General features: G+C 36.5%; 1 protein-coding gene across 1 annotated transcript in view; it reads right to left on the bottom strand.

The window, feature by feature from the left end:
* The window catches only part of man2a1 (mannosidase, alpha, class 2A, member 1), a 67,947-nt gene that overhangs the window by 4,645 nt on the left and 38,669 nt on the right, over nt 1-24,633 (bottom strand). The window contains exons 13-21 of the mRNA XM_051892887.1: nt 23,308-23,473; nt 22,900-23,130; nt 22,689-22,811; nt 20,112-20,226; nt 17,651-17,784; nt 15,581-15,722; nt 11,943-12,076; nt 10,017-10,214; nt 3,837-3,950 (exon numbers count right to left, since the gene is read on the bottom strand). Of these exons, the coding sequence (XP_051748847.1) occupies nt 3,837-3,950; nt 10,017-10,214; nt 11,943-12,076; nt 15,581-15,722; nt 17,651-17,784; nt 20,112-20,226; nt 22,689-22,811; nt 22,900-23,130; nt 23,308-23,473 (1,357 nt within the window). The remainder of the gene's footprint in view (nt 1-3,836; nt 3,951-10,016; nt 10,215-11,942; nt 12,077-15,580; nt 15,723-17,650; nt 17,785-20,111; nt 20,227-22,688; nt 22,812-22,899; nt 23,131-23,307; nt 23,474-24,633) is intronic.

Here is a 24,633-nt window from a genome sequence, read left to right as displayed (position 1 = left end):
ATATGACAGGGGTCCATTACTCAAAAAAGGTTGAGATTCACTGATTTACATGAACATCGTTGAGATGAAGTTTATCATTGTTTTGATGTTAAAACACTTAGTCCTGTCCTACCTTAATATACAGAGTTACTAAGTAAGCCATTGTATGTTGATTTTCATGTAGAGTGTAACTATGGCCACAAGTTCCATCGTTAGCAAACTTGCAAACTTGAACTATTTGGTATTTCCCGAAACCATAGTTCCAACAAACATTTGCAAACAACGTTGCAAACTTGCGTGGTTGGGACTACAGCTCTCGAGCTGTGGTTAGAAGCTTTGTTTCTTGTTAAAATGACATGGACTTAAATAGATCATGCTCTTGGGCACAATAAGCAAGCTAACATTCAGTACATTCTTTAGCTTTCATCCCATTTAAATATATATACACTTTTATCTATATATTTTAGCGTGTCAACAATCAGCAATGTTTTTGAGGAGTGGGCATGTGAATAAATACATAAGGGAACCCCGTAGTATGATGTTAGAGGGAACATGTGATGAATTAAACATCAAATAAAGCAAAACGACAGAACAAAAACAGTGAAGTATTCCTCAGTTCATTACAGCAGCATGTCAGAGAAACTACACTGTGGAGAAAGCTGCTGCTGACTGAATGAACTGCATGGATACGGGAGTAAAGGCCCTTTAGCGGGATCAACGAGTATGAGCTGAAGTGCCTCCATCCACATCCATCCATCATAAACATATTCCACATGGCTCCGGGGGGTTAATAAAGGCCTTCTGAAGCAAAGCGATGCGTTTGTGTAAAAAAAGTATTCAAATTATGAAAAAAAGCTAGATATTTTACTTCATAACTTGTTAAATATGGATAGTTTTACACAAAGTCATATACACCTAGGATGGCTTGAGGGTGAGTAAAGCTTGGGGTAATTTTCATTTGAGAGTGAACTAATCCTTTAAGCATGGTATTAATTTCGCTGAACATGTTTATTATATTATCAGCCCTTTGAATAAATAATCGCATGTGAACAAAATGGAAAAGAGCACAGGTTGTCCAGACGTGCTTTTAAAATTTAAACTTTTAACTTGATGCGGCGTGAGAAACTGAAAAGCAGATAAGGCACAATAGACACCTGTTTAATGCATTAGCCTGTTTAGATCGAATTAGTATTATTAGTATGGTAAGATCGAAAACAACATTTGGTCTTTTTCATCACCACTAGGCTAGAGCGAACAAAGTGCCAGAATTTATATTAAAATCTATATTATTTGACATTTATAACGTGAGTCAATCTTCAAAAAGATAAGGGTAGTTGCACACCAACAGCAGATTACAAGAGGACAATACGTCTGTTGTCATCTGAGCTATTCCGAGATGTGTCTGAATTCCGCGATCTTTTGGGGGCTGCTCACTGCAGAGCAAATGGGTGGAGCTTACGTCTAGCTCCTCAACTTACAGATGTCCAGCGAGGAGCAGCGAATGTAATTTGGGCCTAATGGGTGGAGTTAGAATATCCAACCACACCCTAACCCTTCCCCAACTCTACCCACAACTCTATCCCCCAACCCCATTAGATGTCCAGAGAGGTGGAGCTGGATGTCATTTTACTCTGCAGTGAGTACCACTTGCAGCAAGCTACGGCCTAGTGCCGCCACTGCTTATTTCATATGTACGGTACATGCCCACTCTTCAAAAACAGCACTTTTATTCTATTGACAAGCTAAAAGAAGTAGAATGAAATTTGTACCTCTTTGGAATAAAAGCTATAGATGTACTGAATGTTAGCTTGCTCATTTTGCTCAAGAGCATGAGCTATTTAATATAATCCACGTCAAACTAACAGAAAATTATGCTTCCCTCAGGTCAAGAGCTGTAGTTACAACCACACAAATTTGCGATGCTGTTTGCAAATGTTCATTGTAAATATGTAGGCTTCTTGAACTATGTTGATAACGGCGGACCTTGCGATCACAGTTCAATAATGATGCTTTTGGGAAACACATCACAGCAACATCGGCTCAACCAATGGTGTGAGTTTGGGATGTGGGATAGTCCAATCATTCACAGATATTTGCATATTATTTTTGCAATTTTATTTAGAAATTACACACTTCACATTATATTATAAAACTGATAGTTCAGATTCTGAATTTTGTTTGGATGAGTTCCAAGGCACTGTAAAATGACTAAAACTTTAAACAAACTTCAAAAAAGGACACGAAAGAACCATAAAAGTAGTCCATATTACTCTGAAGCCATATAATGCTTTATCTGAGGAGCAGATTGAAATTTATGGTGTTAATCATCGACATGAAGATCCACCCTAGCTCACCTTGGTGTGTTCATGAGAATTTATTAGTGAAGTTAAGTAGTAATGTCCAGTTCATAAACAAAACTTTCTTTTAAGGCCAATTTACACTGCACCAACAGACGGCAGAAGACACTTCATCAGGTTTTGTAGGATCAGTGTGTTACCCCTGTCAGTGTCTGTTGGCATCTGTCAGAGCTTGTTTTCGCCAACTGAATATGCTGAATCTGCGCTTGGGTCATGGTGGAATGTCAGAGAAGTGACGTACTGTAATCTGGTGATTGTCCATGTTGGTCGCTATCTGTCGGTGCAGTGTGAATTGGCCTTTAAGTTGGGTCTTTTTAATGAATCGGCTGATACGATTCACAAAACTGGTCTAAATGATTAGTTCTCAAGTTCAACACAGTGATTTTAATTAGTGCTCAACCGATATTGGTTTTTTGATGGTCGATGCCGATGTCTTGGAGAATATGGTGGCCAATATAAAGCCAATATATATCATTTATATTTATAATCTATATTAATTTTACTTAATATTTAATAAACTACAAATAAATAGTTTGAAAATTAATTAAAAAGTAAATATGTAAAATAAACAGACTTATAAGGCCTACTTTAGATGGCAACTTCTTGATTCCTATTCTATAATCCTATTATAGAATTTTTCACAAATAAAGAAATTGTTTAAATTTTTTAGTTTTTTTTTTTTTTTTAAAAAGCCAAGGAAATACTAATTTTACATACAGCACACATTGTAAATAAAATTAATATGACAGAGTGAGCAACTGGATATAGTGCAGCATAGTTTGAAATCAAGTGTTTAAAGTTTATAATATAAAAGCAAACGCTATAATACTTTTTGTATACCGTTTACTTTATTCATTAAATAGTTCTATCTGATAATAATAATGTATTAGACAAAACTGTTAAACAGAGACCGTAAACTAATGAAGACTGAGAATGGGAGTGCTGTGTGTTCAGGCAAAATATAAGTCTCACTTCCTACACATCAGCCAAACAGAATAACATATCAGCCGATGCTGATAATTAAAAAATGCCAAATATCAGCTGATATATCCATGGCGATATATATAGCGATAAATCGGTCGACCACCAATAAAATCTTCACTGGAGGTGAAGATTTTCAGTGAATAACTTAAATGTAGGTTTGTTTCTCACTACATTACATTATTATTATTATTACATACTTCAAAAGACTTAAGTTTTACTTTCATATCACTTTTATGGTACTTTTGTGTCCTTTTTGAAACTTGAATTCTCTAGTCACATTTCATTGTAAATGGATGGAAGAAAATGACCACTAAGTTTTCCCTTTTGTGCTTTATAGAAAATGGGTTTTATGTTTAAAACACATTTTCATTTTTGAACAAACTATCCCTTTGGGACCAAATGTACAATTTTTTAAATATAAGCCTCAAGTTCTTCCAAAATTAAGTAGCAGTGATGAGACTCTCTTTGAATTTTTGATGTGTCTCTGTGTGTGGGAAGCCGCGTGATCTGCTTTACCTTGCCACGTGTGGTGCCACACAGTAGGCCAGTGTTCCGATTGGAGAAGCCACAGTCAAAGCCTTTTCTGTGCAGTATCAAAGCAGCTTGCTCGGATGGACCTCCCCCTTCCTCCTGCGAGAGAAGCGAGATGGAGCCTCAGGCCACATAAACACAACACTGTTTCTTCTCAACACGCACACACTGAGCCAATTATGGAGTACTGCTTTGCACTCATCAGCTGCAGCTCAGCATCACAGTGAGAGTCTCTCCCATCACAACTTGATGGAAAGAGCTTCTCCTTGAGACATCAGAAAACAAAGGAACTTAAAGCAGTCGTCCTGGTTTGAAATAACTCAAGCTTTATCAACAGCATGTGACAGGCTGCCGATTTTGCGATACTTTCAACGTCCTTCGGTTTGTAAATCAAACAAAGATTGCATTTACAGTAATGCACTTACAATGGATTGATGGGGCAAGGCATTCTGGGGGGTTTAAAAGCAGAAATGAAATTTCACTTATTTTTTATGAAGCACACATATTAGATCTGACATGTATATTATTTGAGCTGTGCAAAGCTGGATTTCAATAAAGTTGTTTTAAAAATTATGCTTTATTGATGTAACTCTTCTTTGGGTGGAGTTTTATTTATTTAAAGGGGTCATGACATGAGAAATAAAATTTGCCTTGATCTTTTGACATATAAGAGGTCTTTGTACCAATAAAACATCCTGCAAGTTTCATAGCTTAAAGGGTTAGTTCACCCAAAAATGAAATTTCTGTCATTAATTACTCACCCTCATGTTGTTCCACACCCGTAAGACCTTTGCTCATCTTCAGATCACAAATTAAGATATTGATGAAATGCGAGAGGTATATGACTCGTCCATAGACAGAAATTTAACCGACACTTTCAAGGTCCAGAAAGGTACATTGTTCCTTTGTTCGATGTGACTGCAGTGGTTCAACCTTAATGTTATGAAGCAACGAGAATACTTTTTGTGCGCAAAAAAAAAACAAAAATAATGACTTTATTCAACAATTTTTCATTTACCCTGTCAGTCTGTTAAACGGCTGGCGCAGCGAACGCATTGCAGAGCTTCCGTGTTTACATCCGAATGGGGCTTACTATTTGGCAAGGCTATGTTCACGTGAGAACCACGACACATGCGTGTGATGCTGACGCAGGAGCTGGCCAATAACGAGTCAGCATTCGGACATAAACACAGAAGCTCTGCACTGCATTTACTGCACCAACTGCTTAACAGACTGAGAGGGAAGAGGAAAAATTGTTGAATAAAGTCATTATTCTTGTCGCTTCATAACATTAAGGTTGAACCATTCCAGTCACGTCGACAGTTTTAACAATGTCTTTAGCACCTTTCTGGACCTTGAAAGTGGTGGTTATATTTCTGTCTATGGACGAGTCATAAACCTCTCGGATTTCATCAAAAATATCTTAATATGTGTTCCAAAGATGAACAAAGGTCTTGTGTGTGGAACGACATGAGGGTGAGTAATTAATTACTCATTTTTGGGTGAACTAACCCTTTAATCTTTTGACATATAAGAGGTCTTTGTTGCCTTCAGTGCATGCAAGCGTCACGTCACGTCAAAAGCAAATATAACCAATACAGTATACAGATGCGTATTCAATTTCTGACTTACTCCACACACTCGAGTCCAACAGAGTCTGTCAACAAGACAAATGGAAGAGTGAAAGAACGTTCGCTTTGACGCACCCAGTTTAAAGAGCTTGTTTGCCTCTCTGTATGGACTTCGGGTACCAGCGTCAGAAATGGGAGGATGACTCATTTTAATGGCTTCCTGGCTCATATTGAAGGATTATATGTTTGTTCAGAGCATTTTATTTTGTAAACGAGGCACAGTGTAACGGAGAGTTCGCAAAGAAACTTGAAAGATGAAGCAGCCAACAACTGTATTGGATCGATGGATTTTTACTGTACTAAAACAAGTCAGATTTATGTTTAAGTAAAAATATAATGAATATGTAATATAGTGCATATGTTTAACAAAAAACTCCTCTTTAGAGTTATTTTTCTAGCTGACTAAAGAGCTTTCCTGAAGTAAATGTACAACGCAACATGATATATTGTTTACAAGCTGTTTGATTGATGTTTTTCTGTGGTTGAAACACTGATTGAGTGATTACATGAGATTTAGTAAGTTGTACTGTTTCTTTTAATATACCTTCTGATGTTCATTCATGTTTATTGCATGCTATAACTAATAGTAAAGAGAAAGAGATGATCGGATCATGTGCGTTCTGTCATGTTGCATTGAAGAGCATCAAAACAACATTTGTTTGAATTTTGTTATAAAATTGCCAGAATTTGAAAGTGCTAATTTAATGTCATCATTTCAGTCAATGATTTCAGGCCCTCTAAAACTGTTAAGGTCGAAACCAAAAATCCATTTTCATCCGAATATTTTAAGTTGCTGAAATTTCAGTGCATCGCTAATTAAAACATCGTAGACAGTTTTAGTAAATGATTTTATCACTAGTCACACAATGTTTAAATGTGCACTTCACTGGCTCTTCTTCAACCAGATGTTTTTACTGACACCTATTGGTCTGGATGTATGATGTTTGTTTACTAACTGCTGCCACTTCGCACTGAAGCTGTTTATCTTTTCTTCCTCTTAAATAATAGTATTATTACTGCTGTTGTTATTAGTAGTAGTAATTCAGGCAATTGCATGACACGACTGATCATGTGATGTCAAAATTGCAGTGCCCACAAACCACTCCATGTAGAATACAGCTTTTTCTAGAAGACTGACATTTTATATTACACGTGTGTGCATAATTTTATTCATATTTCTGAAAGTCACTATTCATGTCATGCATAAAACATTTTAATTAGCAAAAATGATGCACCTTTGAATCTTGTGACAGTACTTTCAAAACAATTTGTGTTTTAATCTTTTCCCAATATAACGTCTTTCCCCATAAATGTCCATTCCAAGTGCATTTTTCTTTTTCAAACTGAGTGGAAATTATTTTCTATGGTAGCACTTGTATTGAACCCGAAACATTCCATTAACTTTTTCTGTCATTATTCATGATAAAATTTGAGCTTGAATCTGTACTTGCCCCTTCTTGACATATTTATACAGACATCTCTGCCCAGCAGAATCTCTCATCACTGTAAACCTGGAGCACTAGATTAACAACAGAAATAGTAAATCACTCTGCACAGTCGATAAAGCTCTCACAACTGAGATGAATTTTTGGCTGTGCAAAATAAATAAATAATGAAATGTAATCAATGTTTTCCATGCTTGAAAAACACTTTTCTTTTCCATTTGCATAAAAGATGTCCTTGAGTGGATATTGCTGACACATAACAAAGGAAATTTTCAAGCATTGTTTAGCAATGACTTTATTCGACAAAGTGCACCAAAAGCTCTTGCAGGCAACTGTCCTATCAATCATTTTAATTAATAATTATATATACTGAGAGTGAATTCAGCCTCCCAAATAAGCAGATAAGGAGAGTTTTTTGGATTCCTGATGGTCTGTCAGTCATAATTCAAGCAAGAGACACTAACATTGATGATTTCACTGATTAATAAAAAAACATGTACAAAAGGATAGAATTAAGATTCCTGAGACTTAGAATGAATTCTGACACACTGTAATGGTGTCACAACAACTGAAGGTTCGTGAATGTAGACAATAAGTACGATAGAAACAAAGCCCAAAGCTTTAAAGGCTCCATTCCAAGCCTTAGAGAGCTGCCTACCAAGGCAGCATTTTTAGACTTCAGATATCTTCTAAAGGCAAGGCAGCAATATAATGCTGCTTAATAATATTATTTTGGCCCAATTCTAAAGCAGCAAAAGATGTACACATGAGCATACTTTTAAAAAGACTTGTTAATTAACACTTGTTAATTAACAATGGCTTGATAATTGTGTATTATAGTTTAAATTATAGTAAATGCAATTAGCTGAACTCGAGAGTGTTTTTGACCCACTGAAGTAGGACTTAAGTACATCTTTATATGTAATTTCATCATTTTATTGACTTTGAAATAATGTTAAAGGGTTAGTTCACCCAAAAATGAAAATTTGGTCATTTATTACTCAGCCTCATGTCGCTCTACACCCGTAAGACCTTCATTCATCTTCGGAACACAAATTAAGATATTTTTGATGAAATCCGATGGCTCAGTGAGGCCTCTATTGCCCAGAAAGGTACTAAAAACATATTTAAAACAGTTCATGTGACTACAGTGGTTCAACCTTAATATTATAAAGAGACGAAAATACTTTTTGTGTGCCAAAAAAACAAAATAATGACTTAACAATATCTAGTAATAGCTGATTTCAAAACACTGCTTCATGAAGCTTCGAAGCTTTACAAATCTTTTGTTTCGAATCAGTGGTTCGGTGCGCCAAAGTCACGTGATTTCAGTAAACAAGGCTTCGTTATGTCATAAGTGTTTCGCAATTTCAATAGTTCACATGACTTTGGCAGTTTGATACGTGCTCCGAACCACTGATTCGAAACAAAAGATTCGTAAAGCTTCGAAGCAGTGTTTTGAAATCGCCCATCACTAGATATTGTTTAAAAGTCTTCATTTTGGTTTTTTTGCCGCACAAAAAGTATTCTCGTCGCTTTGTAATATTAAGGTTGAACCACTGTAGTCACATGAACTGTTTTAAATATGTCTTTAGTAGCTTTCTGGGCATCTGAAAGTGTTAATTATCTTGCTGGCAATAGAGGCCTCACTAAGCCATCGGATTTTATCAAAAATATCTTAATATCTTTGTGTTCTGAAGATGAACGAAGGTCTTACGGGTGTATAACGACATGAGGGTGAGTAATAAATGACAATTTTCATTTTTGGGTAACTAACCCTTTAACGTGTACTGCCAAATTTACTGACATAAATTCAAATATACTTTTACTGAATATAAACTTTAAGATTTGAAGTACACTACAGGTGCACTTCTCTTTTAATATGCTGCCTTATAAAGTAGCTGCCTATGTAGACAGAAGCAGCTCAATAGAGCTTGGAATGTACCTGTTATTTGTGAAAAATCCATTAAATGGATAGTTTGCTGTTAAAGTTCGGGCTGCAGACTGTTGTGAATTCGCTCAGGACCATTTGCAGAGGCTGTGAATTACAGGTAATAATGCAAAGTGACGGCACTCATTGACTTCCATTAAATGAATCACCAAGGACAACAGTTTCAGCTATAAATCTTCTTTGCTGTTCTACTGAAGAAAAATTGTCACCTACATCTTGGATGGCCTGAGGGTAAGTAAATTAACTGCAAATTTTCATTTTTGGGTGAACTATCCCTTTAAAGGGTAATATCATTTCCTTTTTTTTTATTTATTTTTTTTACTGTGGGTCTGCTTATAATGTTTCTAAAGTTTATGTACCAAAACTCATTTAGTAATTTAGTCACAATTTAGTCCTTTTTGCAGCTATGCCTTTAAGACTCCATTGCATGAATTTGTTTACTCACAAACTGCAGATTTGCTGTTGAGACCGATAACGTTTTAACTATCCCATCCTTCAATATCATCCATGCTAAGCCTACATTATGTGATAGATTCATCAAACAATCCAAGCTGAAATGTGCCACATAAACTGTTAATCAAGGATATTGTTCAAAATAAATGTCAGTCTTTCTAAAATTCTTCAGAAGAATACTGCAGAGTGGCAGTATTTCTTCTGGAGTTAAGAATAACTATCCATTTATGAATATTAAATATGCATTTGACATGTTAATGTTGACAGTCGTGTTTATTTCAATAAACAGTCACTTTGGAGGAAGTGCTGAGTTCTTAAAGTTACAGTATGTTTTGACGGTACAATGATGTCTTTTATCTCAAAAGATCAAGCAAAATGTGATTTCTCATGATAAGACCCCTTTAAGCATTTAAGCCAGCATGAACCACATCCTCTCATCCTCTATGAAATCTTTCAAACTTTCCTATAAGCCCTCTTTTGAGGATTTTTACCTTTATCCTGTCATGTTTTAAAATATTACCACTCAGCCCGGGAAATGGGACTCTGATATATCAATCTGAAGGTCAATACTCTTTATGGCCCTCTTAGGAACTGAGCCAGCAGTCCTATACTCCCCAATTATGGCCAAAACCGATTTAAGCTTCCTCTTTCAAATCCTCTTGAAGATAACACAACTGAGACATACCTTAGACTGGATAGTGCGCAGGTTGACCAGATGCATGTCGCAGGGGAAGGAGGCGCTCAGAGGGCTGTAGGGAATCAAGGATGGGGTGTCCCGTTTCTGACTGACTGGCATTGAGATGAGGGGATGGTTGAGGTACATGTACGACATGTGACTCAGCATAGATGGATAACTATACGGTGCGGTCTCCTCTTTCTGGGCCTAAGACAGGAAAGTGGTGCATTAGCAAAGAACATTATATTTTCATCTTTCTTTATTATCTAATGTTGCTGTTTGAGCATGAAACTCCTCGATTGTAGTCTTGCATTTTCTTCTGGGAACGCGCAAGTTTTATTCCATGAATGCAAACACTTCTGCATTTGAGCAAAATTGTCCTTTACTATGACTGTCATAGAAAATTCAGCTAAGCAAGTTAAAGTTATTTAAACTGTCAACATGTTTACAGCTAAGTTAGATGAATTATAACAATGATGTAACTACTGCACTATTTTACAGTCACAATAACGCAAGAAAGCACTGTAAAGCGAGTTACTGTCTACCCTACACAGACGGTAACCATCAGGGTATTTTGTAAACCCTGCTGGGGATAAACTGGTTAGGGTGGTCAAGCCAGTTTTTACAACATTAGAAACCAGGAACTGGTTTGTTGTTGGTCCACAGTGGTCAACCGGATTAAGAATTTAGAATAAGGCATTAATATGTGCTTAACAAGTACTAATAAATAGCCAATATTTTATTAATATGCATGCTAATAAGCAACTAGTTAAAAGACCTTAAAATAAAGTGTTACCAAAAAACTCTACTTCAAATAAATTTATACTCATCAAAGAATGCTGAAAAAAAAAACATGTATCACAGTTCCACAAAAATATGATGCAGAACAATTGTTTTAAACATTGAAAATAATTAGAAATGTTTCTGAAGGATCATGTGACACTGAAGACTAGATGAAAATTCACAGGAATAAATTACATTTTAAAATATATTAAAATAGAAAACAGTTCTTTTAATATTATTTCACAGTATTACTGTTTTTTTGATCAAATAAATACAGCCTTGGTGAGCATGAGAGACTTCTTCAAAAATTTTGAATGGTAGTGTATATATCCATACTACTATGTCTATATAAATAAATAAATAATAATTCATTAAACTAAAACAAAAAAAAGTCATTTTAAATGCTACACAAGAATTTAGGCATCACAACATTATGATGTACAGTATGAAAAATTAATTTTGAGATTGGCTAAAGCTCACATTTAATGGTGTTATTAAATTATTAGTGATTTTAAAGATTGACTTTAAAGGGTTAGTTCACCCCAAAATGAAAATTCTGTCATTTATTACTCACCCTCATGTGGTTCCAAACTCGTAAGACTTTCGTTCATCTTCGGAACACAAATTAAGATATTTTTGATGAAATCTAAGAGATACTGTGCAAGAGATCGGAAAACTAATCCATATGAATCGAGCGGTTTTGTCCAAATTTTTTGAAGAGACTAAACCTCTCGAGTCATATGGATTAGTTTTCCGATCTCTTTATGATCTTTTTGAAGCGTCACAGTATCTCTTAGATTTCATCAAAAATATCTTTGTTTTATATATTATATTTGTGTTCAGAAGATGAACAAAAGTCTTACGAGTTTGGAACGTAATGAGGGTGAGTAATTAATGACATAATTTTTATTTTGGGTTGAACTAACCCTTTAAGTGAGCATTAGATGACGGCAAAGGTAATAAAATTTGTACAATATAGGGGAAATGAGCATGTGCAATTAAATATCCAATATCAACAGAAGCTGATAAATTAAGGAACTTCCAAATTTTCAAAATCCAGACACAGAGTCAATGGTCAACAGCCAGACTGTGGTCATTAACGGATGCATTCATTTTTCTTCTTTAGCTCAATTATTTCTCCATCCTGATTACCTCCTCTGCAGATCTCCTCTTTTCCAGCAGTAGGCGGAAGGAGTTGGCAGTGATCTTATTGTCCAGGACTCCCTGACCCAAACCTCGATTATCATCCTGATTGAGCCTACGGTCCATAATCACCTCCAGCTGACCTGTGGAATCCACACCAATGAGCTTTGTTAAGATGTCATACATACTTCACCAGAACATTCACCGATGCCTCCACTGGACATGCATAAATCATGTGTGCCCAAGACAATGAGACCATTGAGCCTAGCGTTTGAGCACCAAACAAATAAATCTATTTTTATAAAACAACCTGACAAAACCACACTTGACAGACTGAATTATGGACAAAAGCACTTTACATTCAGTTGTGGAGTGTTTTTCACCACCAATTCACCTACGCTTGTAGACCTGCCAGAGTGTTTTATTTATTTAATTTTTCTCTAAGGCCAAATCTATTCAAGCAAAGATCTGAGATAACGGTTCTGATGGTCATTGATGTGTCTGAATGGTAGGATGTCAAATGATTTGCTTACGGTTTTGTAACTGTTGCAGCATTATGTTGGCAGGTGATATTTATAATGAACTAAGAGGGACAGTCTCATTATAAAGAGCATTTCACTGAATAAAATATTGCATATGCCCTTGAGAAGATGATGTCAGTCCATTTTCCACTAGAGAATGACATATTTTAAAAGTGTATCTGTTAACTTTGTGTTATGACTACAACTGCATGCATAGCAAGGCCAATATAACTACACTACAGAAAAAGCTTCTATTTTGCAATTTTATATGATCAGGATAACAACTTGAGTTTCAGAATGTCTTAGTATTTGATTTGTCACCCTTTTAATTTTGTCACATTTTCTTTTTCCAAGGAGCATCTTGGATATTAAAAATTAGGGATGGGCATTTTTCAAAAATATTGCATTCGAATATTTGGGCTCATAAAAATCGAATATTCGAATATTTGTTTATTTAAATGACGTTTAACGAGAAAGACATTTTTTTTTTATTCATCAAGTTGTCACCATTTCTGAAAAAGCTTACGATTAGGCAATATACACAGCAAGCTTCACCCAAAAATGAAATTTCTGTCATTAATTACTCACCCTCATGTCGTTCTACACCCGTAAGACCTTCGTTCATCTTCAGAACGCAAATTAAGATATTTTTGATGAAATCCGATGGCTCAGTGAGGCCTCCATTGACAGCAAAATAATTAACACTTTCAATGCCCAGAAAGCTACTAAAGACATATTTAAAACAGTTCATGTGAGTACAGTGGTTCAACCTTAATGTTACGAAGTGACGAGAATACTTTTTGTGCACCAAAAAAACAAAATAAGCGATTTCAAAACACTGCTTCATGAAGCTTCGAAGTTTTATGAATCTTTTGTTTCGAATCCTATTCGGAGCGCATATCAAACTGCTAAAGTCAAGTGATTTCAGTAAACAAGACTTCGTTACATCATAAGTGTTTCGAAATTTCAATGATTCACCACTGGGGGGGGGCGTGACTTTGGAAGTTTGATACACGCTCCGAAACACTGATTCGAAACAAAAGAATCGTAAAACTTCATGATGCAGTGTTTTGAGAAAGTAAAGTCGTAAAGTCGTTATTTTGTTTTTTTGGCGCACAAAAAGTATTCTCGTCGCTTCATAACATTGAGGTTGAACCACTGTAGTCACATGAACTGTTTTAAATATGTCTTTAGTAGCTTTTTGGACATCTGAAAGTGCTGATTATATTGCTGGCAATAGAGGCCTCACTGAGTCAGCGGATTTTATCAAAAATATCTTAATTTGTGTTCTGAAGATGAACGAAGGTCTTACGGGTTTGGAACGACATGAGGGTGAGTAATTAATGAGAGAATTTTCATTTTTGGGTGAACTAACCCTTTAAGGATTTCTTTTAGTTGAAAACATTAAACAATATGTGCAAACAAAAAATATAAAGAACAAAAGCATTTAAGCTCAAGCAGCGCGAATGGGGAAAAATGCGAATAAAGCAGACTGCGCCAGTTATCATACAGAACTTATATATATATATACACTCGAATCAGCATAGGGTTATCGTGTTTATATTGTTTCACATGTTCATGTTTTGAAAAACAATAATATCCATATGTTTGGGTGAGAAAACGCACTGCGCTGAGAGACGTTGCAGAGACACAAAGATAGAGGGTGTGCTAAGCTAAGTTTCTAACAGCACTTTGTGTTTTCTGTTCTTAAACCTGTCTCCCTCTATGAAACTTAAAGGAAGTAACATAGTAAACTTTGAATAGTATTTTTCGAATAATAATTACATTTCGAATATTTTAATATAATAATATAATTTTGTCAATGTCAAATGATGCTTGAGTGCATTTAGGCACGACATCATTATAATATACACTTCCGTTCAAAAGTCTGGGGACAGTATGATTTTTTAATGCTTTTGAAAAAAAAAAAAAAAAGTCTCTTATGCTCATCTCATATACTTTTGATCAAACACACAGTAAAAACAGTATTATTGTGTAATATATTATCATAATTTAAAATAATGGTTTTCTATTTGAATATATTTTAAAATGTAATTTATTTCTGTGATAGAAAAGCTGAATTTTCATCATCATTACTCCAGTCTTCAGTGTCACATTATCCTTCAAAAATTATTCTAATATGAATGATTTACTGCTCAAGAAGTTAAAGTTAAAGGTGCAATGTGTAAAATTTGGGAGGATCTACTGGCAGAAATGCAATATAATATACATAACTATGTTTTTAGTGATGTATAAAGACCTTACATAATGAACCGTTATGTTTTTATTACCTTAGAATGAGCCATTTATATCTACATACACCACGTCCTCCGTGTCAAGTCGTCATTTTGCGCCGGCATGTTTCTACAGCAGCCCTAAACGGACAAACTGCTCTACAGACCACGTTTCATCACAATGTTGTTATTCTTCTAAATCGTTCATGTTTTTAGAAACAGCTTGCATCGTCACTACGTTGAATACGCACAAAGAAGAAGTAGCAGTAGTAGTAGTAGTCGTCTGGTTTATTAGAAGCAGAGACTATTTCTTAGAAGTAAGAAGAAACCTCATTGCTTGACTGTCTAGCGTACTGTGTACTGTCTCAAACGATGACATCTTTGACTTGTGTCGGCCAGACGGCCACCGTAGCTTCTCTATTTTGCTTCGAAAGGGAGGGGTGAGCTGCCGTTGGTTGCAGTTCGCAACCTCACCACTAGATGCCTCTAAAATTTACACACTGCACCTTTAAATTATTATTTTATAACATTATATTTTATATCTTTACTGTCATTTTTGATCAATTTAATGCTTTCTTGCTAAATAAAAGTATTAATTGAATAAAAAAATCTTACTGGCTCAAACTTTTGAATGGCAGTGTACATTATGAAATATGGATATCTTTTCATTTTTTCAGATAATAAATTTGCTTATTGGATCAGTGACCTAAAATAATGCAGAATCTGGAATTTTTCAGACATTTCTAGAATTATTCAGACATCTGGACCCCAGTGTGTATGGCATCAAACAGAAATGGGGTGAAGCCAAAAATCTTCAATAGTCATATCATGAGGCTGAAAAATAAGATGAAAAGAAAGCCTAAAGCACTCGGAAGTGTGTTAAAACTCTGACCGCTCTTGAGGCTGGCTGCTCCGAGTGACTGTGCGGTGAGTAGAGAGAGTCTGGCGCTGGAGTCCTGCAGGTAGACCATGCTGGTCATGGGGTAGAAGTTTGCCTGCAGGGGGAGCTTAGCCATGGCTTTTCTCGGCTGCACCTGTAAAAACAGCCCAAGGCATTTTTAACACTGCAGGGAGAAAAAACTCCAAATTCTTCCTGTTCAGAGCCCTGAAAACAATGAGCGTGGGCATGTGGAGACACTTATCTGAAGCAAAAACACTGTAAATTGATGAGCTTCGATGTGTGTGTGCGTACGTGTGTGTTAATGTGACTTGGAGGAAAAATGGATTGGATATTCCACTGTTTTTATTCATGAGGCATTTGTTTTGTGAAGTCAGTTAATTAGTTTGGACCGAAGAGAAGCACTTAATCTCGGCCAATGCCAGAGAGACATCATCAGCTAATTAAATGCCACGCTAATACTCCAACATGTCAAGACAACTTGACAGAGTGATTTAAATTGACACTTGTTTGTTTTGGTCAGCCCTACAGCATACTCTAAACTGTTTTGATTAATTATTTGTCAAGAGAAATGAAAAATAAACTGACATTTTCAATATGCAGTCCAAAAACAACATTTTGACACTATCAACCAAAATCAAACAAGAATGTCAAAACAATCACTTCAAGCTAATTTACTAATTTCTGATGACTCTTTTGTTGATTCGTTTTACTTTTTAGTAAACAGAATTAGTCAAGCTAGCGGTCTAAATCCTCACCTTGAGATCATGTATTTAACTTGTTTCACTTTCATTCAGCTGTGTAATCTTTATTCAGAGCCTAATGAAAATTTGGTTCCATCAAACTTGATGTGTGTGACCAGGCCATAAGAGCAGCTTCTATTGGTATTAATGTGTTTTTGGGGATAAAACGTGATCATTATTTTATGATATTTATTTACAGTACCCCTTTTTGTTTGGTCTTTATACATTTTAGTCTTTATATATGTGCATACACTACCTAAAAGTTTAAGGTTGGTAGTTTTTTAGGGGCTGTAGACACCTATTATATCTGTTATTCTTCTTCTTCTTCCACTCGAGTCTATGGCAGCCCATAGAACCATATGGTAAAAAGTTGTAAAATTTGGCACACAGACAGAGGACAGTCTGAACATTAACCACAGCAATTTTGGAGTCTCTAACTCAATCTCTCTAGTGCCACCAACTGTCCAAAAGTTGCACTCACATTTATGATAATAACTTTTGACCCGTAAAGGCTAGAAACAAAATTAATTTCTCCTCTGATTCCTTGGCTCAAGACAATTGCATCCTTTGACATCACATCCATCATGAACATTTTTCTGCCATTTTGAATTATCAGAAAATAAACTACTCTTTCTAACTTTTCCTACACCGTTCGTCCGTTTTTCACGAAAATCGAACCAGATAATCTTTATGCTGACAAAATTCAAGACATGGAATTCAAGTTGATACGTCAAACTGTTTTCAGAAAAAGTGCAAACGAATTTGACATGGTATGCCAAAATTAATGTGAGGTTGTATCTCTGCATTGCCCTAGCATACTTAGACCAAACTTGTGTAATCACAAGCATGACGTGAGGGTACATGCAGTGTTTCGTCACTGTGTCACCTAGTGGTCAGGAGATATGAAAAAATTATATTTTTGCTTATAACATCTGACCAAAAATCATGAATACTGGTCTCTTCAGATCCGGGGCGGCATGCCGAATCAGACGATATCAAATTCAAAATTTCCATTTTGGCCATTTTGGGTGTCGGACATTTTGAATTTTGTCATAAAATGCTATATTTGCTAATAACTTCTGAACACAAAGGTAGTTCCATATAGTTACACGGTTGTCTGGCTCAGTATAAAGTCAGTGGAAATATGGGCTGGTTCAGAGAGATATCCACAAATCCCCCTGCCAAGCCTCGCCCGACCACAAACTGCAGCACCAGACACTGCCTTGCCTTTATAATTCACACTTGCATGTAAACTGTGTAAACTTTTAATGTGTATGTGGGTGTCAGTAAAGAGAATATAAATAATGTACAGTTGTCCTACCTGGTATCCATTGAGGTCAGTAAAGAATCGATCCTTGCTGTTCAGATCTGAGGTTATCCTCATTGCAATTTCACGGTTGATTTCGCCTCTTATATCTACAGTGTTAGAGATCTCAACAGACTGACCCTCGATACCTATGAGAAAGAGAGAGAGAGAGAGAGGGGTCAAAATGGCCGACCGAGCACAGGCGATAGAAAAGGGATACACTTCCCTCATACAGTTTCTGTGTCAACACTCACAGCATCAACTATATGTGAATATTTAAAGGAATAGTTCACCCAAAATCATTCTCATGTTGTTTCTAACCCGTATACTGTTATAGTTTCTGTGGAATACCGATTTTTGTTTGGGAAATTTGTAAAGTCATTGTTTGTATACTGAAGACCACTTAAATGTACATTTTGAATTAGACTAATTAAGCCTTTGGGAATAAAACAGTGCAAAAAAAACCCAAATATGTTCAGTTTGCTTTAATTAAAACAAAAACCCTTAAAGGTAGAAGAACATGCTCTATATAGCAACACAACCACAAAAACAAGGTTGTTTTTTAGGGTGTATGATAGCTTGGAATATTTTCAACATGAGTGTGTCCTCATTAGCTCATAGCAAGATGGTAACCTGACACTTTTAGTGAGCAACCTTCACTGATATTATTGCTCATATTGAGAGTTACTGGCTGGAATGCATATGTAGTAAATTTATCTTAAACTGTGTGGCTTGCTGAGGAGGTGTGTGCTATTGCTTTTCTGATTTTGGATTTTCACTTGGTGGAAAAATCCTAGATATACACTAAAGAAAGGATCCAAACCATCTCTAGAGATCAGAATGTCATAGAGACTTGGGCTCTTCTGACCTAACAACCACCCGGAACACCCTAGTAACCAATGAAATGACCCAGGACAGAGAACACAGGGAGAATAAAGCCTTGTTCAGACTGTCAGTCCAAATCCGATTCATATGCTACATTCATATGTGGTTTGAAATCCCATTCAAATCAAATTTCTTGAAATCCATTTCAGTCTGACTGCTTTGATTGGATTTTGTGTGGTCACTTTCTCACTACATAAACATGGCAGACATTGTTATAGGAAACATGCTGAAAGTCGCTGCAGAAACAAGGTTGTGTTACTAGTGCTGGTCAAGCAGAAAATTACAATGTAATGGAGACAATTGAATTTTGAGACCGACGAAGTAGACAGCATGGCATAAAGTCACGCATACTAGCCTCCTACGTTTCTGCCACTGCCTCATAAGGCGCAGTAGTCCAGTCTGAATGATTCATTCACAAATAATAAATTCTCAATAAGCTGGTTGCAACAGTTATCAGTCCACAGGAAGGGAAGATTTTCAGTGAATAACACTTTAATTAAAGCTATTGTATGAACACTTGAAATATAGTGAACATGGTGAATGAACCACTTTTATCTTTGAGTCCTTTTTTAAGCTTGATAGCTTCATCCTATTTGTTGTAACTGCATGGAAAAGAGCATTCTTTGAAATTTCTTCTTTTGTGTATTTTAGAATAAGATGACAGTGTTTTATTTTTATATGAACTATTCCTTCAAAATCTCAAAGCTATTTTCTGTGTGAGAAAAGGTTGCTCTTCTTAAGCTTTGCATCCTAAATTCAGCTTCAACCCAAGGGAATAACCCACAAGAGGTTTCGCTTAATTCTTTTATTTTTTGGACGAAAACAAACATCACTGTGGGGAAAGGTCCCTAGGGCTAAGGGGCAATGGCTCATGTGACTGCTTCGCTCTTTCAAAAACACTTACATTATCTCACCCACCCAGAAGGGGTCACGAACCGACCGTCCAATCCCCTGTTGCTCTTGATAAGAAAAGCATGAAAACTTTCTGAATGTATTTCTTTCTTTTACGAAATGATCCCATTTTCAGCACACCATTAAACTTTTGCTGAAAGTCTTTTGTCTGGTATTAAACTTCCTTGTCTGATGCTGATTAGATCTTTGTTACTTGGTGGTGTAATGCACTGCCTCTTCAAAAAGCCTTCAAAAGCTTACCTTTAAAATTCAGAAGATTTATATTGCAAGAACTGCGCTAGAAAAAAGCTTTGTACAGCGTCCAATAAAAAATTAAATAAAAAAAACCTTGCACAAAACAAGCTGCTATAGTACTGCAAATAAAAGGCTCTCTTAACAAAGATTACTTGGAAAAGAAAAGGACGTCAACCAGCAGCACTTCAAAGATTTCAAAATCACTATTTTTTCTATCCCAGGGGTCAATCAACTTCCTGAGGTTACATTGCTGCCCTCCCACCACTGACTTTCGACATCAACAAAACCCAAAACCTGCCTAATTATACAGGACCTCCTTAAGATGACTAGTCAAACTTGAAAATGTCGTTTTGCAAATCCCTGGTGTAAATATTTGATTTGCATTTTGCAACTGCAAAGTGAAAGTGAAAAGTGCAGGTGTTGAGTGTTTGCCGTCCTCTCTTACCCTGGATGTTGTAGAGCCGGAGAGTGTGTGTGATGTGTGTGAAGGTAGTGGTGACTTCAGAAAACAGCGGCCCTTTAGTGACTCGAACCACCGGCGGTTGAGAGGGAGAGTAAATCTGTGTAAGAGAGAAAGAAAATCAATGTGAATCAAATCACACTCATAAAATCCCCTCAGAGCAGAGCTACCAAAGACACGGCATGACAAAACTGCCTAATGCCCTGATGAAAGACTGAGGTGAGCTCTTATGAGGTTTCCCAGTGTTCCCTGTAGCAGTGACCAAACTGCCGTTACATTCATAACTCTAATAAGCTGAATGACACACTTTGATGTTATAAGTTTCAATGAAACTTTACAAAAGACACAGTGTTCCAGCAAACTCTCATAGCAATCATTTGTTTGCCACAAATTACCTGCAAGCCTGCTGCAAGTAAACAGTTTTTATAGGAGTGGGCAATATATTACCCAGTTTTTCCTGCACCACTATTCAGCAGTGGCACCATGGCTAAATAAATTATACTTGTTTAAGTAAGAAAGGTGCAATGTAATAAAATGTTGTTATTATAATCAAACTTTTTATTTATTACTATTATTATTACTATTGTTACTATTCCTTTAGTAACAAGTTTCTGTGTATTTCTTTTAGGTTGTTAGTTCCTGTTTTCCTTGTGTCTCGTTTGTTCCCATGGTTGCTAACTGTGTTCACTAGGGATGTGCCCAAAGCTGAATACCTTATTTGGAAAGGCACGGACAATGGCTTCAAAACAAATAACAAATAATTCTGCCAAATAATAGAAAAAAAATATTCAGCTGACACAGTCTCTCCTCGTGTTTGCGGGATAACAGGAATGCCAGGTGACAGCATGAAATTATACTTAAACCTTCAAGATCACTACATAATAAAAAGTGTGTGAAGTGAATGAGTGTAAACTTTATGAATGAATTGAGCACAAATCAAATAGTGAGTTACTATCTCCGCACAAACCTCTCAGAAACCAGAGCTGGGCAAGATTAATATTAACTAAACTACTACATCATGTTCTATTATTTGATATGTATATTTAAATGATTTAAATCTTGTGTAAGATATGATATACGAATGAATGAAATAAGCACAGCATGATTGCAAATTAAATAGCTGCGTTAAATAGCCGGACGTCACAGTTTGGTGCATACAATCAGATGATGAATACAGTCAGTCACAGGCAATCCACACTCCAATCCAGAAGGGGGCGCACGTGGTAATGCAACACTGTTTGCTACCAGTAAAAAGCACTGAAGAAGAAGCGATGATCGATCGATATGTTTACATGTAATCTCTTAACCAGTGCTTCAAATGAGGAAAGATATCAATAAAACAGCTTGAGAATAATATCTCACATAGCATTACATTTACCTCAGGCATTTGGTGTCGACAGCATGTTATTTCACTAGAGAAATGAACTCTAGAGAGGAGCATTTCATATATGCACTATTATTAGCCTATTCATTATATTTACTTAACCTGTTAGTAATGTCTTGATTATTAATGTGTTTAAATACATTTTTCATGAAAACAAGTTATGACAGCCACTGTGTAAATGATTATATTTCAAAAATTAAAATAGTTAATTTTGAGTTGAAAAATAACTTCATAATTAGATTTAGAACTTAATGTTGATATCTAAAAATAAATAGCAACTGAATTTAAAAATGATGGCTTTGTTGTTAATTGTAACCTTTAATATTATAGTAATGTGCAAGTAATGGCTCCCTGTATATAGTTTACAGCGTTAGCTAAGATTTGTTTTTGTAAGATTTACATTTGTTCAAAAAACCCATAAAAAAGAAATAAATTTTAAGTGTTTAGTTTTCTCCCCCCTGCTGTACTAAAACGTGACTTTAAAACCGAGGTACGTACCGAACCATCATGTTTGTATACCATTACATCCCTATTCTGTACACAAAGTTCCTCTGGAAAAAAAAAAAAAAAGTCTTTTTTTATGTAACATTTAGTATTATTGTTTTAATTAGAAGATAGTTAAAAATTAATTTATCGGGATCGAGAAAGGTCCCTGAGCTGGGACTTGAATTCGGGTCACCCAAAACACAACCGAACTATATCTCGGAGCACTGCCTATGAAGCTATCGACTCTGCCTGTTAGAATATATTTAAATAAATGTTATAATCATTATAAAATATAATTATTTTATGAGTTATACAAGTCATGAATAACTACGATGGAAACAGACATTTAAAACTGTAGACTTAAGGTCTTCTCAAGAAATTGTATGAACTTACAATAAAGACCCGCCCAATTCAACACTTCAGTGTTTTCTGCACGACTATTCAGTATCTGAATAAAAAAGCATTGTAGGGGAGGTGCTTGAGCTGTGGTGCTCATGGGATACCAAGGTTTGGGTCTGGGCCTAATCATGATTGTAACCCAATCCCCCCCATCTTAATTTCCTTTCTCTCTCTACTACTATGTCTATAAATAAAATGTAGAAAAAAGTAACCCAACAAAAAATGAATACTGTTGGGCAAGATATAGAATATCTGATTAATCGAAGAAACAATAAAAAATATATAGTACTTACTGTTGCTTCTCCGTCAGGCAGGAACAGGTAGGCGCCGCTCTTGTCTTTATTGCTGGTGGTGCCGTACCAAGCAAACTCCACTTTGACCTGGTGCTCTGAGTCGTCCTCCTTCAACCTCAATTTCTGCAAACAAGAGATGTTTTCTGAATGTTACACAGAGTCATTCCTAAACATATCACCAAACCCACAAAGCAGCAGTCTATGGTCTAACCTCTAAAAGACCTGTAGCTGCAGAGATGGAGATTTTGAGGTGAGGATTTTCAATGTGCACAGGAGCTACATCGTTTTGGTAGAACTGTTGGAAATGCTCCAGTTTACTGACTGAAATGTGGCTGCCTTCCTGAAGAAACATGTACTTAGCAGCTTCTGTCCTTGGCTCCATTCCTTCCATCAGCTGGTACATGCTCAGACCCAGAGGAGCAGCTTGAGCCACAAACGACAACTGCCGAGGAGTAAACAAACACATTTAAAGACACCATGAAATGGGTTGAAGAGTATTTAGATGACCTCAAACTAACAGACATGGACTAGTTTGAAGAATCTACAATCTTCACATTGATCTTTCCATACAACACACCCCTAATGCTGCGATATGATGGATCGGAGTAGCAGATCTCACCTGGAAGACGTCGGTGGCAGCATGAGTGGCATCATTCCAAACTGCACTGACTTGAGCGCGGACCACGTGACCAACAGCATTAAGCAAGCGGACGTTAGGATTATTCACGTACACTGTGACCATGGACGTCCTGGCCTGCTCTGTGGGGTTAGAAACTACCAGCAACCTGGGAACAGCAAAAAAAAAAAAAAAAAGATAATTTTCTGCCACACAAATTCTGCTGCCTCTTGTCATCTACAAACCCGATTCCAAAAAAGTTGGGACACTGTACAAACTGTGAATAAAAAAGGAATGCAATGATGTGGAAGTTTCAAATTTCAAAATTTTATTCAGAATACAACATAGATGACATATCAAATGTTTAAACTGAGAAAATGTATCATTTTAAGGGAAAAATAAGTTGATTTTAAATTTCATGGCATCAACACATCTCAAAAAAGTTGGGACAAGGCCATGTTTACCACTGTGTGGCATCCCTTCTTTTTATAACAGTCTGCAAACGTCTGGGGACTGAGGAGACAAGTTGCTCAAGTTTAGGAACAAGAATGTTGTCCCATTCTTGTCTAATACAGGCTTCTAGTTGCTCAACTGTCTTAGGTCTTCTTTGTCGCATCTTCCTCTTTATGATGCGCCAAATGTTTTCTATGGGTGAAAGATCTGGACTGCAGGCTGGCCATTTCAGTACCCGGATCCTTCTTCTACGCAGCCATGATGTTGTAATTGATGCAGTATGTGGTCTGGCATTGTCATGTTGGAAAATGCAAGGTCTTCCCTGAAAGAGACGACGTCTGGATGGGAGCATATGTTGTTCTAGAACTTGGATATACCTTTCAGCATTGATGGTGCCTTTCCAGATGTGTAAGCTGTCCATGCCACACGCACTCATGCAACCCCATACCATCAGAGATGCAGGCTTCTGAACTGAGCACTGATAACAACTTGGGTTGTCCTTGTCCGCTTTAGTCCAGATGACTTGGCGTCCCAGTTTTCCAAAAAGTACTTCAAATTTTGATTCGTCTGACCACAGAACAGTTTTCCACTTTGCCACAGTCCATTTTAAATGAGCCTTGGCCCAGAGAAAACGCCTGCGCTTCTGGATCATGTTTAGATATGGCTTCTTTTTTGACCTATAGAGTTTTAGCCGGCAACGGCGAATGGCACGGTGGATTGTGTTCACCGACAATGTTTTCTGGAAGTATTCCTGAGTGCATGTTGTGATTTCCATTACAGTAGCATTCCTGTATGTGATGCAGTGCCGTTTAAGGGCCCGAAGATCACAGGCATCCAGTATGGTTTTCCGGCCTTGACCCTTACGCACAGAGATTG

Source organism: Ctenopharyngodon idella, chromosome 5 (assembly GCF_019924925.1).
Source record: "Ctenopharyngodon idella isolate HZGC_01 chromosome 5, HZGC01, whole genome shotgun sequence".
NCBI classification, from domain to species: Eukaryota; Metazoa; Chordata; class Actinopteri; order Cypriniformes; family Xenocyprididae; genus Ctenopharyngodon; species Ctenopharyngodon idella.
This window is presented reverse-complemented; position numbering and strand designations above follow the sequence as displayed.